The 13,586-nt window shown below is 34.4% G+C and overlaps 2 protein-coding genes across 5 annotated transcripts; one reads left to right on the top strand and one right to left on the bottom strand.

The window, feature by feature from the left end:
- The first annotated feature begins 3,425 nt into the window (after positions 1–3,425).
- Positions 3,426–4,659, top strand: LOC137822706 (uncharacterized). Of its 3 annotated transcripts, none has more exons than XM_090294699.1 (2): positions 3,426–3,913; positions 4,395–4,659. In XM_090294699.1, the coding sequence occupies exons 1-2, from the start codon at positions 3,632–3,634 to the stop codon at positions 4,437–4,439; spliced, it is 327 nt and encodes a 108-aa protein (XP_090150825.1). In that variant the 5' UTR covers positions 3,426–3,631; the 3' UTR covers positions 4,440–4,659. The 3 variants fall into 3 exon arrangements, with proteins under 3 accessions (XP_090150825.1, XP_090150826.1, XP_090150827.1); XM_090294700.1 differs by having other exon boundaries at positions 3,427–3,913; positions 4,413–4,659; XM_090294701.1 differs by having other exon boundaries at positions 3,431–3,913; positions 4,433–4,659.
- Positions 4,660–8,306: 3,647 nt separating this feature from the next.
- On the bottom strand, positions 8,307–13,586 carry LOC137820388 (uncharacterized). 2 transcript variants are annotated; one of them, XM_068624457.2, is made up of 3 exons: positions 12,815–13,586; positions 12,647–12,740; positions 8,307–11,761 (listed from the first exon to the last, which is right to left on the bottom strand). In XM_068624457.2, the coding sequence occupies exon 3, from the start codon at positions 11,641–11,643 to the stop codon at positions 8,671–8,673; it is 2,973 nt and encodes a 990-aa protein (XP_068480558.1). In that variant the 5' UTR covers positions 11,644–11,761; positions 12,647–12,740; positions 12,815–13,586; the 3' UTR covers positions 8,307–8,670. The 2 variants fall into 2 exon arrangements, with proteins under 2 accessions (XP_068480558.1, XP_068480557.1); XM_068624456.2 differs by having other exon boundaries at positions 13,147–13,581.

Genomic DNA, 13,586 nt, shown 5'->3' on the forward strand with positions numbered 1-13,586 from the left:
AAGTGAGAAGAAAATTTGTAGTTGATTTGGTTGATGTAATAATAAATTTTTATATTAGTATATTTGTAGAAAATAATTTTTTAAATATTTTGATATGAAAAATAATTTAAAAAATATAATTAAAATAAGTTTTAAATTAAAATAAAAAATTATTATAATTTGTAATAAACAATAAAGTTGGATTTTAAAATAAGAATGTATTAAAATAAATTAGTTTAAAAAAATAAAAATTAATTAATTTTATTAGTTTTATTAGTTTTATAATTTTATATTTATTTTAATTAAAATATTAAATCAAATTATTTAATATTCAATATTTTTATTTTATTATAATATATAATATACATTAATAAAAACTTAATAATAAATTATTAGTAAAAGTAATTATTATACTTTTTATTCAATCAATTATATTATTAATATTTATTATTATTTAATAATTATGCAAAATAAACACAATCAATTATATATAAACTTTACTCGTAAATCCGTTTTATTTTGAGAATAAATTACTATAACAGAAATTAATCTTCACAAGTTCTGTAATTTGATATCTCGTAGTTCGCACTTTCTACCCTTTTATCTGATTTCTGAGTTTGCGTGTTCATAAACAAACATATCCTAAGTGAAGAAAAAAAAAATACATTGAGCTTAACAGTAGGAAATAAATGAAAATTGTTTCTTTTACAAAAAAAATCAATGTTACACCAACACTTCAATAAATATTAATATTTTAAGTATTTATAATTTTTTTAATTTTAAAGATTATTTTCATCTCTAATCGATGTGGGATCTCCAATACATTATGACAAGGGTGACCTGATAAGGTCAACAAACACTTGCTAGGATATACTCAAAATAGTTCTAATATCATATTACGGAGTGAACTTTAAGCCTAACTCAACCTCATAAAACCGATTTATAGAGTTGAGGTTTGAACCCTCATAAATACAATAAAATGTTCTATCTCTAGTCGATATGAAATCTCCAACAAAATTTATTTTAACATTTTATATTTTTATTAAGGAGATTTTTTTAAAACTTTTATTATCACCCAAATAAATTGATGGAAAAGTAGGAGTCCAACGTACTTTTTCAGTAATCGAAAACTGGAAAGACGAGCTTGGACCACTGGTAGTCGTAGGTTTGATGGAGTGATTGCTCTATTTTTTTCTCTTGGCTCATTAATCATTGGTGAGATTCATTGATAGACGTAGGTGCGTGCACTTGAGTGTCCATAAAAACACTGCTGAAATGCTCTGAATTATGAATTTACGTATAAAAAAAGTAACCCAAAGCTAAGAAGAGAGTGTCCAAAAACTTTTACGTGCCTTCTTCTCAAGACGCTACAGATGCATGCCCCTTATAGGGAAGTGGGAAATCTGATCAAACTCAACTCTTCAAAAACTCTCCAATTCATTTCATTAACACAAAATAAGCTAGGGCATCGTACTCCAAACTTCCTAACACAAAACATGCAATATTAATGCTCTCCAACAACCTAGTTTATTCATCCAATTCTTCATAATTATGAAATGAAACAACACCTAATGATGCCAACATTTTGTCTGCTACGAAAGAAAGATTTCCCCTGCAATGGTTCTCTATCACTCCACATTATGCTTAACCAAATTCTACAAATGAATATACAGTTAATAGAATAAAAAAAGTAAATCAAATAATAGTTATAATATTACTGTTATTTTTATCAATTTAATATGATTTAATAATTTTGATTACAATATATTGGATTTCAATTTTGACCATCCGATTGGGTTAAATTGTATTCAATTCAATTTCATCCGATCATAAAGAAGCCTTAACTTAAAATGGTAGGATTAAATAAAAGGTGGAATCTATTTAAAAAAAATTTACAAATTTAGGCAAATCGTGTCATATGCACAAATTGTCCTAATTTGGCACGACTTCTGCCTTGTCATACAATCCTGTCATTACTTCTCAAGCTATTTATTTTGCAAATTTACAACAATAACTCTATTTATTTTCCAAATACAATAAATATTCATTTGTCTATTTATTTCCAAATTCAATAACATTTTTCTTCATTTTTTAATTAATCAAATAATCAAGTTATTGTATTACATTACCGTAAAACATGATTCATACAAGATTATCCAATTTTTTGTTTCTTAAAACTAACACTCTTAGAAAATTATGTATCAAATTAATTTTTAACATTACATAACTTACTACCCAATATATAAACAATAAAATTAAAAACAATATATGATGTGGCAGAAGTCGTGCCAAGTTGGCACAACTTCAATATGACATGACAGAGTCGTGTCTAATTGGGACGATTTGTGCATATAAAGTCGTGCCGAATTGGCACGACTTGTCTAAATTTGTAATTTTTTTAAACGGACCCCATTTTGGTAAAAAGCAAAAAAATAACCCCATGATGGTCAAAAACCCTTATTTGTGAAGTCTAACCTAGTTACTTTAACCCATATCCTGATGATGGTGTAGTTGATTAATTTTTATTAAAGCCAATATACACATGCCTAAAATATTAGTGAATGGTGAGAAGCATGAACATTATGTGGGATACCTGACACAATGAACAAGTAATTGTTTAGATAATAGGAGAATATTGTAGAACAAAAACGTTTTGTTAATCCCCTCTGCACCATGACACACATTTGAAGTTGTTAATGTGGCAAAAAATATAACGTGGCAAGGGCAATTTTGTAACAATAATGATTTCAGAAGCACGTTGGAGACTGCTTCTCTCAACTCTTGTCCACCACCACCGAGGACTCCTCTGGTAACGCTCATCTCCATATTCTGGCTCTGTCGCCTCCTCGATGAGTTACTCCGCTGCGAGGTCAAGTTGAAAGTTGTTGTTCTCACGGGTCACGACCCCTCCCAGATTGTAGATTGTCAAGCGAGATCGTTGTCGCGCTCGACGTGACGGCGCACCGGGAACAACTCTGCCTCTAACAGCAAGGACGCGATCGCTGTCGTGGACGATGGTGCGGAACTGGTCGACGTCGAAACAGATCACACTACTCTTAGAACACTGTCATTTGATGATTCGACTATCGGAAGACCCTTTGTCGCGGGGATCGAAGGCGAAACTCTGAATTTGAATTTGGGTCATATATTACATTGGTTATTACTAAGAACCGTTGTAATATAACTCGCGCGATTACAATCTTACTCCAGTACGTCATTGTCACGTCTACTGCGTCAAATATGTGTTAGTGTTAGGATCTCACTATTTCAGGATGTTAGAGAGTATTATGTGTAGATTTTGATTGCATGTTAGATAGGAATGTGGATATTTTGTTGGAGGGGAGGAGTGATTGGTGGAAGAATTGAATGGAGTGCAGATTGGGAAGAGTATTGGTGAAAAACATAAATAATAGAATAGAAGTGGGTAAAGGAGACGTGGAAGGTTATGGTTGGTGTTTCAAAAATGAAGGACACAAAGGTGTTCCATTGGACATTCACAACCCAAATCTGCACCGCAGCACAACAGAGAGAGCAATGAGGGACCCATTTTGGCAATTAAAAGAGAAGGAGTGAGAGATCGAGAGAGAGAGAGGTTTCAACCTTCGCACCAACATCCAGGCTGCACACTCCTTACTACTTCCATCTTCTCTTCATGGCCATATCTGATGTGGTGGCAAGGAACCTCACCACCATTTTCCTCGCTCTCATGGCGTCTTTTCAGGCCTATGCCTTTGTCTGCGGCCGCAGCTTCAACGGCGGTTATGTCGTCATCGTCTCCACCGCCGCTGTCATTCTCATCCTCCTCACCACGCTCACGTGGGACGTCTCGCGCAAAGCCACCTGTGCCTTTCACCGCGACCACGGTGACAGCCGGGAGGTCTGCAAGGGAGGTATCTGCTGGCACGGCGTGGCGCCCCGATCGCCAGCTTCTCAGGTCCGTCTCAGAATTCCTCGTCAGCTTCCCTTAGCCCCTTTGTAATTCTAATCATCATAATAACACCTTTCTTTTACTTAATAAATATATAATCCTCATCCTCATCACAATTTCGTAAAGATAATTGGTGCCAAAACGTTTCTTTTAATTTATCTTCTTCTCCCTGTTTGTAACTTATACAAAGTGTGTGTTCTGCTTCTAATTCGGACTCATTTGTATATACACCCGTGCCAGTTTATTCCTTGTAATTTCATGTGCTAAATTAGTGGTTATGGGGAATTTGTCTAAACAAGTGACTGATTATGATTTTTATTTAGGTAAAAAATGTTTTCCTATGATCTCTGCTTTCACGCTCAAAATGAATTCTCGAACACCAAATGTTATTCAAGTAATATATGATAAGAAGAGAAAAGATAGAAAAATAAACATTAACGGAGTTTATATAATCATAATATATAAATGAGAAGGCATGGGCATGTAGGTCGCTGAGCAAATGCAGATTGTGTGTTGTCTCTGCAGAGCATAAATTATGGGCATTGATCACATTGTCTCACTCTGTTAACTTCCTCTGCAACAACTGATGAACGGTCCAGATTATGTAGCACAGGCACTGCGGAGGAAAATCGAAGTTGGTCACTCAGTGTCAAACCTAGTCGAGAGAAAGCCTAATAAGGATGGTTTGGTGTGTATTGAGATGAGACTCGTAAAGTTCTCTTAAATTAAATGGCGTATGCGTATAGGATATACATATTGGTGTCGATATTCGTATGACACTTATCGGTGAAGTGTTTAATTTTAAAATTATTTGTTGAATTTCTAAAAATTCTAACATGATTCTAACATAATTTTAAAAAATATAAATACAATAATTTTTAAAAAAATATAAATTTATTATATAAATTTTTATTATGATTATAAAAATAAGTAATAAATTCTTTTGAAACAATCATGAAAAACATCTCATACTTTAAAAAAAAAATCTATAATACACTTGTACACATAAATATTTATTGTCAATTTATAATTATATAATATATATAGATCCGTATCCCCGTGTTCTACATTTTAGATATTATACATACTTTCGTGTTCGTATTCGTGTCTTTATCGTGTTAGTTTCCATATCCTTTTATGTGGTTTGAGGTTGGCTTGCAAACCATTTGTCTCATTGAGTACTAGAATGGTAAGATTTTATGAAAAAGAGTATGAATAATGGTTATAATAAGAATTTATATAAGAATGATTATGTTTGATAGAAATGGTGAGTGGTGGTAAGGGAGGGCATGGATATTTGAGGGGTGAGGTGGAAGAAGGGACCAGCATGAAGTTGAAATGAAGCAGAGCAGAGGAGCATGGTGGGTTAGTTGGTCCATGTTAGGGCTTTGGGGTCATTTCTTTTTCTGTTAGTTAATATTAAATAGAGTGTGGACTACAAAGTCCAGTGTCAGCTAAGTTAGGTGTGGAGAATTGATTAGAGTCAGAATACATATCCCTTTTATGTGAGATACCAACATCATTCTTATCAACTAAGGTCACTTTTGTTGCCACCCATGTAGCCCCTTCACTGTCCCACCCCCTTACATGCATACATCAATAAATTAATTTTAACCACGTCAAATTGGTTTCAAATATTTCACATCTAATAAGAAGACCAAATGTAAACGTAAAAATGTGCAAAATTTTAAATAAACTATTATTTATATAATATGCTTCACTTTTTATTCATCTCCATGAAGCAACTAACAACAAAATTAGCAATGGATGGAGAGACTAAGTTTACTGTTTACGGAATAGAAAATAAAAGAAAGGAACTGGTTTGATGCAGAGAAAAAAAAAACAGAAAATGCAGATATTGAAGTTTGTAACCTGAGCTAAAATGTGAAGAAGGATAAAAAGATAATTCAACGCAATAATTATGTCTGTAATATGGTTCAACAATAACTAAAAAATGATGTTATTAATAATAAATAAAACATTTTTCCTCTATTTTTTTTTATCTAAATAATCTTCTCTTTACTTCTTTTTTTTTTTAATATTTTTCTCATCGGCTCTCTTTATTTGTTTCCATTTAATCAAACGGTGCCTTAGGCATAGGGAGTTGTAAGTTTGAGTTTAACGAAACTTCGAATACAGTCCTGCAATGATTTTTTTTAAAGTATTGTGAAGGTTAGAATTTATAGTCCTAGAGTTTTTTTTTTTTATATAAAAATTTTTATGTTAAATATTATTATGCTACTTATATCTCAGTTAATAAATAATAACAAATCATTTACGATTATATAAAAAAAATATTATTAAAAAAATACGAAAAAGAAAAAATAAAATATGCCTCAAACTATTAACTTTTTTTATAAAAATCAACTATTGATACTACAAAAGAATATATATATATATATATATATATAATTTAAAATTTAATAGAAATTAAAAAATTGACGATTTAACTAATATTATTAGTATTTGAAGTTTTTTTTTTTCATTTTAAAAGAGTCAAATTCAGTCACTTATATTAATAACTTTTCATATGAATTACTTATAAGAAGAGAAGGTCTTATAAAACTGTTTTATAAAATATTAGTTTAATTTAAGTAAGCTTCATTGCGTTATATTATTTTTAAGAATATTTTACAAGTTTTATTCTAACTATAGATTCTTATAATGCTCACGTTCTTATAATTTTTAGTAATACTTTTACTTTTTATCATTTTAAAAATGAATTAAATTATTATAATTCTTAAAAATTAATGTATTATACGACATTGAGGTTTTTAATTTAAAGTTTTTGCCATAATACACCATCATATTTCAATATGATTTTTTATAAAATATAAGAAAATATCTAAGGAGATAATCTAGTAGCATGTTTACTTAAAACATTCTTAAACTCAAGAATGCATCAAATATGAGAAACAAGTGATTTGGTTACTGATCGTAATTTTAAGAAAATGTTCTCTCGTGCTCTTTTGCTATTAATGTTTTTCTGAAGCGTAGTAACTATGAAGCTCGGACACTTCTCTTAAATAGCGTGTCAGTGTCTTATGATACCTGTAGGACACGTATCCGTGAAGTGTCCAATTCAAAAAGTATTTATTAGATTTCTGACAATTATAGTATGGTTCTATAACAATTTTATAAAGGAAAAATACATTAATTTTTTAAAATTCAAACTTTATTGTATAAATTGTTATTATGATTATAAAAATAAGAAACAAATTTTTGTGAACCAGTTATGAAAATATTTTTCTACTCCAAAAAATAATCTTTATTATCAATTTATATAATTCATAATTATATAATATAAATATTTGTGTCTCTATATCTTACATTTTAGAGAGATTTTACGTTTCATGTTCGTGTCATAAACAGTAAAAAGTAACTGAACCCAAGTTTTTTCATTCACCCTGTTTCCAAACTACGGTGGATCCAGATAGAATATAAAAAAACAAGGGCGTTGAATAATTTAGGATGTGATAAATCAAAATTCGAATTCTTGTTCATGAAAGTGTCCATATTTAATGCAAGATTAAGATAGAATTGCTTCTAAATGAGGATATTCGTACAAAAAAAAAATTAAAACAAACACGTTAATTGTATCGTTGAGTTAAAGACCACTTGTCTAAAACATAAATACATCACTCACTAACCCACCAGTGAAACCACTTGAGAAGGACGACATTTTAAATGCTAATTATATATAATTTTAAACAAAATTAAATATATATTTAGTCCTCTAAATTTAAAATAAATTTATTTTAATCTCTGTTAAAATTTCACTTGTATGAACACTAAATCACTCAATCACGTGTTCCAACGTATGAAGTTTTGCTTGAATAAAGAGATTAAAACTATTTGTTTTCAAATTAAAGAAACTAGAAAGAATTTGAAGAACCAAAATCAAACCTAATTCAAATTGAAGGAAGCAAAATACCTGTTTTTTTCATTTAAATTGAGTGGTACATATACCAATATCGAAATTTGAAAATGTAAGAATAGGTTCACAACGCCTGAACATGGCTTAATTAACTGACACCAGCACCAGTTAATATTGTACCTTGCTCTTACATACACAATGAATTGGCAAGGAGAGAGGGTTGAATAGACTCGTTTCAAAATTCAAACAGACTAAGTTAATCAATCTGCAACAAAATTGTCATTGAAGATAAAAACAAAAGGCGAAAAATAGACTTCAAAGTGAAACCAATTAACCTTAGTTGTCGAGTAGAAGAGGACTCGCCATGAATGGGCGTATAACAATAAACTCAAAATGCAACAGAATTAATAAAGTAGTAAACAGAAAAATATTGACTAGGGTTTTCTAGGTCGGTGATTTCATCCTTTCCTTTTTTTGCAGGTTATTAACTTCATAATGAAAACTAGCCAAATAGTGGTAACATAATAAAGCACCACCCAGACAATGAGACATGATACTATGCCTATAAATTTCTTTGACATACGAAAGAAAAAATACAGCTAAACGCACCAAGACTTTCTGTGCTTTGTAATGCCTTTCTATGAAGCTATATAGTAAAGGATAAACAACGGAAGAGAAAAGAAAAAATAACAATAAGAAAACCCAATTTCTGCCCCTTTAACCATCAATAGTTTGAATCATACTACATCCATCTTCCCCCAGCATTTATTGAATTTGAGATCTTCAGTCAGTAAAGGATGCCAGTGCTCTTGAGGATAATTTCGGGTAATAAAGCATTAATTGGAAAGGTGTGTGTTTATGAACAATTCAGAAGAGATGTAATAGGCTACTTCCATGGAGGTTGCGAATGTTTGTAGCTATATGGGTAGGGTTCCCAACCACTGTCTGGTTCCTTTCGTTTCCCACCAACCCCTGAACTTGAGGGTTGCGGCATGGTTCTTACTTGCTCCTCCACAGCCCTTCCCTGACCAGGAAAGAAAAATTGCCTTGCTGCTAATGTGTCTCTATTCCCACCCTCAGTCATGAACCCAGAGTTCAGGTCAAAGTTAGGACGTACAGGTCCAAATCCATTCAGACCGAGTTGGGTACCTGTCATGTTCATAAAGAATGGTGGTGGCTGAGAGTAAGATGATGGAAGTATATTTAATGAAGGTCCACCCACTTGAGGGACAGCTGGAGATCCTCTTGAGTCCACCATATATGGAATTGTGCCACCTGACCCGTACATGGCTGATGGAAAAGGCATTGTGGGTGCTGCTGATGCTGATGGCACTCCATTATACCCAAAACCAGATGATGGATTAAAGGATACTGCAGGGGCCATCCCTATAATGCCACCTGCTCTTGGCATTGTAAGATCTATTGCAGGTTCAACAGCCTTTCCATTCGGAAAAAACGATTGAGGAACACGTTCTTTTTTACCAACTTCTACCTTGGCGCCCAAAAGAGAGATAACAGGAGCATCTAGTGATTTAGAACAATCATATCCATTGATAATATGAGAAGACTTACCGTGCCCCAGGTCTACCAAATCAGTTTGAAGGCATGGCCTGTCATTCAAATCAATGTTTCTAACATATGGCTGCATTGATGACGACGACGATGTAGGTGATGGGCTCCAATAGCCATTTCTTCCAAGAAAGAGTTGTCCATCCATCCTGTGATCTGAAGGTTGGATGTGAACATCATCACCCGTACTGTTCAAATCAAATCCAAGCATGCTTGATCTTTTAGAACTAAATTCAACTGTTGATTGCCCAGAAAGCCCACCTGAAGATTCAGCAACAGGTTCTGCATTCCCTTCTTCACCCTCAGCTACGTTTAGATCAAAATCAAGCCAATCCTGCCTCTGCCTCTGCCTGGAAGTGTCAGAGTTCATATCCACAGAAAGATTTCTCTCACTATCACAATATTTACGGGGAGATGCAGGCCGAAAGGCACTGGTGGCAGCTGATCCTTTCCAACCAAGTGTTCCCTCAAACTGCAAAGGGGCACCAGGTAACCCAGGAGTTGGCGTAGGCCTTGAAGCAGATACAACAGGTATTGGGGTCGATGTAGTATTTAAACAAACATCCATATCGTCAAAACCAACTTCGTTGAGATCAAAGCCACAAGGACGTTTTTCTGAATTACCTTCTGAATCTTGAACCACTTCAGTCACCTCCAAGCACACCACATCAGGTCTGCATTCAGGCTCTGCCTCAGTGTTGTCAGTAGCAAGACTGTGTCTCGAGGAAACCTCCTCAGGTGGGACAGGAGTGAGCACATCCTCTTTTCTTACAGAATCTGGACTGCATGGTTGCCTGATTCTGCCATATGAGATTTTTTCGGAAGAACTGCTGACTTCTCTATTAACTTCCTGAGCAACTTGTCGAGCGAATTCTAAAGGATCCACAATGCCACAGTCAAGTTCATTGCCGGAACCTCTGTTGTCAACAATGTTAGACCTTCTGAAATCTATTTCAGGTTTACTAGAATCAGAACCAATAGATGTAACATCTTTGTTGTTATAAATATGACCCTTGCCTTCCTTTGATGGTGTGACAGATCCTGCTCCACAGACAGACATATCTGGCACCTCAGTCTTTCCCAAGTTACTGTCACTGACTGATGTATCCTGCAATGCATTAGAACAGTCTTTATCATTTTCTGCAGCTCTGAAAACTTGTGTAAAGCTAGTTACAGTTCTGACATCATCTTCCCCAGTCCTCCTATCAGATGAAGGTGTCCTTATACAAGTAGAAATAGGCAAGTTATGACAAACATCTTCCTCATTGTGTTCCACATTTCGCTCCAAAGCTGGTCCCTTAACAGATTCTGGTGCTTTTGCTTCACTGCAAACAATCGAAACAGACTCCAGCTCTGGCTCAGAGGACACAGAACAGATCTCCGGTGCTCCAAATTTTTCTGGAGGGTCATTAACGTTTTGCTCTTGCTTTTCCCTTTTAGCCAAGTCAATTAACTGAACCATATCTGACTGTCCTTCAAAGCTGCCTTGATTATGAAGGGAAAAGTTAGAGGTCGCAACCGAAGTGGTCTCATCTGCAGGGCATAAAGGCAGTTCTACTTGAGCAGAAGAAGGAACACCGTCAACATGGTTTACTGATCCCTCTTTGACGTCATCACATTCCAAGCTAGAGGATGAATGACACACATTAGCAGAACTATGTACCGGCAAATTATCTGAGCTTTTCAATAGAGAATTTACAGTTCCATTTAGTTCTGATGCATTATCATTATCATTGCCAGCTTCATTCACAGCAGATGGCTGGCCTTCGTCCCTGACAATCTCATTGCTTGCATTGTCAGCCTTAGCAAGCTCCACATCATGAGATTCAGTATCAGCATTTTCAGCTCCCTTCCAGCTGTCAAACAATGTCCTTGCTCTATCCTGAACCTTAGTGCTATGATGGCCAAGAAGGTTACTTACAGTGATGCGAATTCCAGAGGACATTGACTTCTCACGGTCTAGATGAAGCTTTTCAACTGCACGTAACAATGTGGTAATTGATTCCTCGACAAAGCTGTCTTTTGCATCAACCTCAAATTTTTGGGTATCCTTTAACCATCTGTTGATGAAGCAAAGTCCATCCAATTGAATAAATTGATCAAGGCAATCTTTATTCTCTGTAGCAGCAATAGTGCTTGCAACAGCAGCCCACTGCCTTATCGCATCAGCAGAATTTTTAACCTCACAACTTTTCTCTTTCTGCATCACCGAGACCAGCTCCTGCACCCGAGAAGGTGCTGTGAGCCCGTCTTTCATCTCAGTCAAGGTAAAGAAATCTTCAAGAGTCATACTGCTTCACATAATCTTTCTCAGAGCGTCAAGGTCATTCTTTTGGGGTGCCAAAACTGTTCCTCCCATTAAGAATTTCAATAGAATTTCTGGTAAAAAATAAGTTCACAAGAATCCACTGCAAAAACAAAAACAGAGAAAATATTCATTTTGGGGACAGTATTCTGATATTTCAAGACATAAGATCATTAGAAACAGATCACAAACAAATTAGGCCCCAAGTTTACCATAGCATTTAGTAAAATAATAAATACACCCGACATTTTACAGTCTCGAAACTAATTTTGCAACTGAATTTATTGATAGTGCATTTCATAGATTTTAGATCATAAATAAAAGAAACGACAGTTCCATAGAAGGTAAGATATGTCATAACTGATTTGTTTATGAAAATACCCTTAATTTAAATATCCAAATGAATATCACAGGAATAACAAGTTACAAGTAAAAGAATCGCTTCATATACCATAGCAGTAATCATTATAGTTTTTAATTTCCTCAAGAAAAATATAAGCAGCACTTTTCAATCTAAGGACCGACTTGAGAGGCACAAGCTTGTGCTATAACAAAATGTCAGCTGCAGCACGCTGACATACACACCAGAAGAAATTGAATGTAACTTTTTACAACTCATCTAAACCTAAAGTAGTCTTCATAATTAATGCTTGATACAATGATGATTCGCAGCCACACTGATCACTTCCTAAATCAATGCTTAATACGCATATACAACATCAACTTCAAGAATTATTACTATAGTAAAACATAAAACACGCATTATACTGTATTCGATTTTTTTGAACAAAATCTTTTACGCTTAAGTAGAGATTTTTTAAAATCAGCCGAGGGTTGGGTAGAGATAATGGTTTTCTGAAAACCAAACAAAACTGATAGAAATCACTATCAAACAGGGGACAGATAAAGGCATTGCAATTGAATAAATTAAGCCCTGTGTTGAGGATTCAAAATTTTAAAAAAAAAAGCAAAATGTAAATGAGATTACCAGTCGCTCTGACGGCTGCTACCAAGCTGCAACTATCAAATAAACTGAATTGTAACCTTCCAATAACGATCAGCGAACAGATGTTACTCAATCCCTGAAACGCCCAATTAAGAAATAAAATCAGAATCCCACACACAAAAATGCAGGCAAATTAAATACAGAACGCACAAATTAATGATTACGCATGAACCCAACAAGCACACAGCAGAATACTAATCCTTAATTTCCAACAGCAGTACCTGATTTTATTTTATTTTTTAAAAAACAGACACAGTATCCAAAACCCTAAAAAATGATATAAGCCATAGAAAAACCCTAAAAGAAAAAAACAACACTCTAAAGCTTCCTCGCCCAAACTGACTTGTATGAAAATGGATGAATCCAAGAGCGGATAGGCAGCGTATGAGAGTTAAAACGCGGGCAGACCTTTACAAAGGGGGAAGGAATTAAGAGAAAAAAGGGGAAAAGAAGTGAGAGGGAGAAAGAAAGAGAATGAGAACCTGGGAGAGTGAAATGAAAACCCTAAAGGTTCAAAGGAGTGGCAGCTTTCACCAATTCATGAATGTTGAAAGAGAAAGAGAGAGAGAAAGAGAGAGAGAGGTTGGCGTTGTGTTACGTTTTTATGGTGGTGCCTGGGTTGGGTTGTTGCTGTGTTAAGAAACTAAAAGTGAGGGTATGTGTGTGTGTTTGTTTGTTATTGAAAGCACACAAGCACAGGTGAGAAGAGAATAAGAGGAAACGTTTTTCGTTGTTGGGATTTTTTATTTGGTTTTTGTTTCACAGATTTCTGAAATTTCTGGTCGATTTTAGTTCGTAGGTTGGGCATCAACACGTGCGACGCCAGAGGCTGTTCCGGGTTGATGGGGCCACTCCCCACCACAGCGCAACACTCATGCCATCCTCTTCAAATTCTTTCAATACTTTCTGGGTTCCCACTCCA

The sequence above is a fragment of the Phaseolus vulgaris genome, chromosome 9 (assembly GCF_051622355.1).
Source record: "Phaseolus vulgaris cultivar YP4 chromosome 9, ASM5162235v1, whole genome shotgun sequence".
NCBI lineage: Eukaryota > Viridiplantae > Streptophyta > Magnoliopsida > Fabales > Fabaceae > Phaseolus > Phaseolus vulgaris.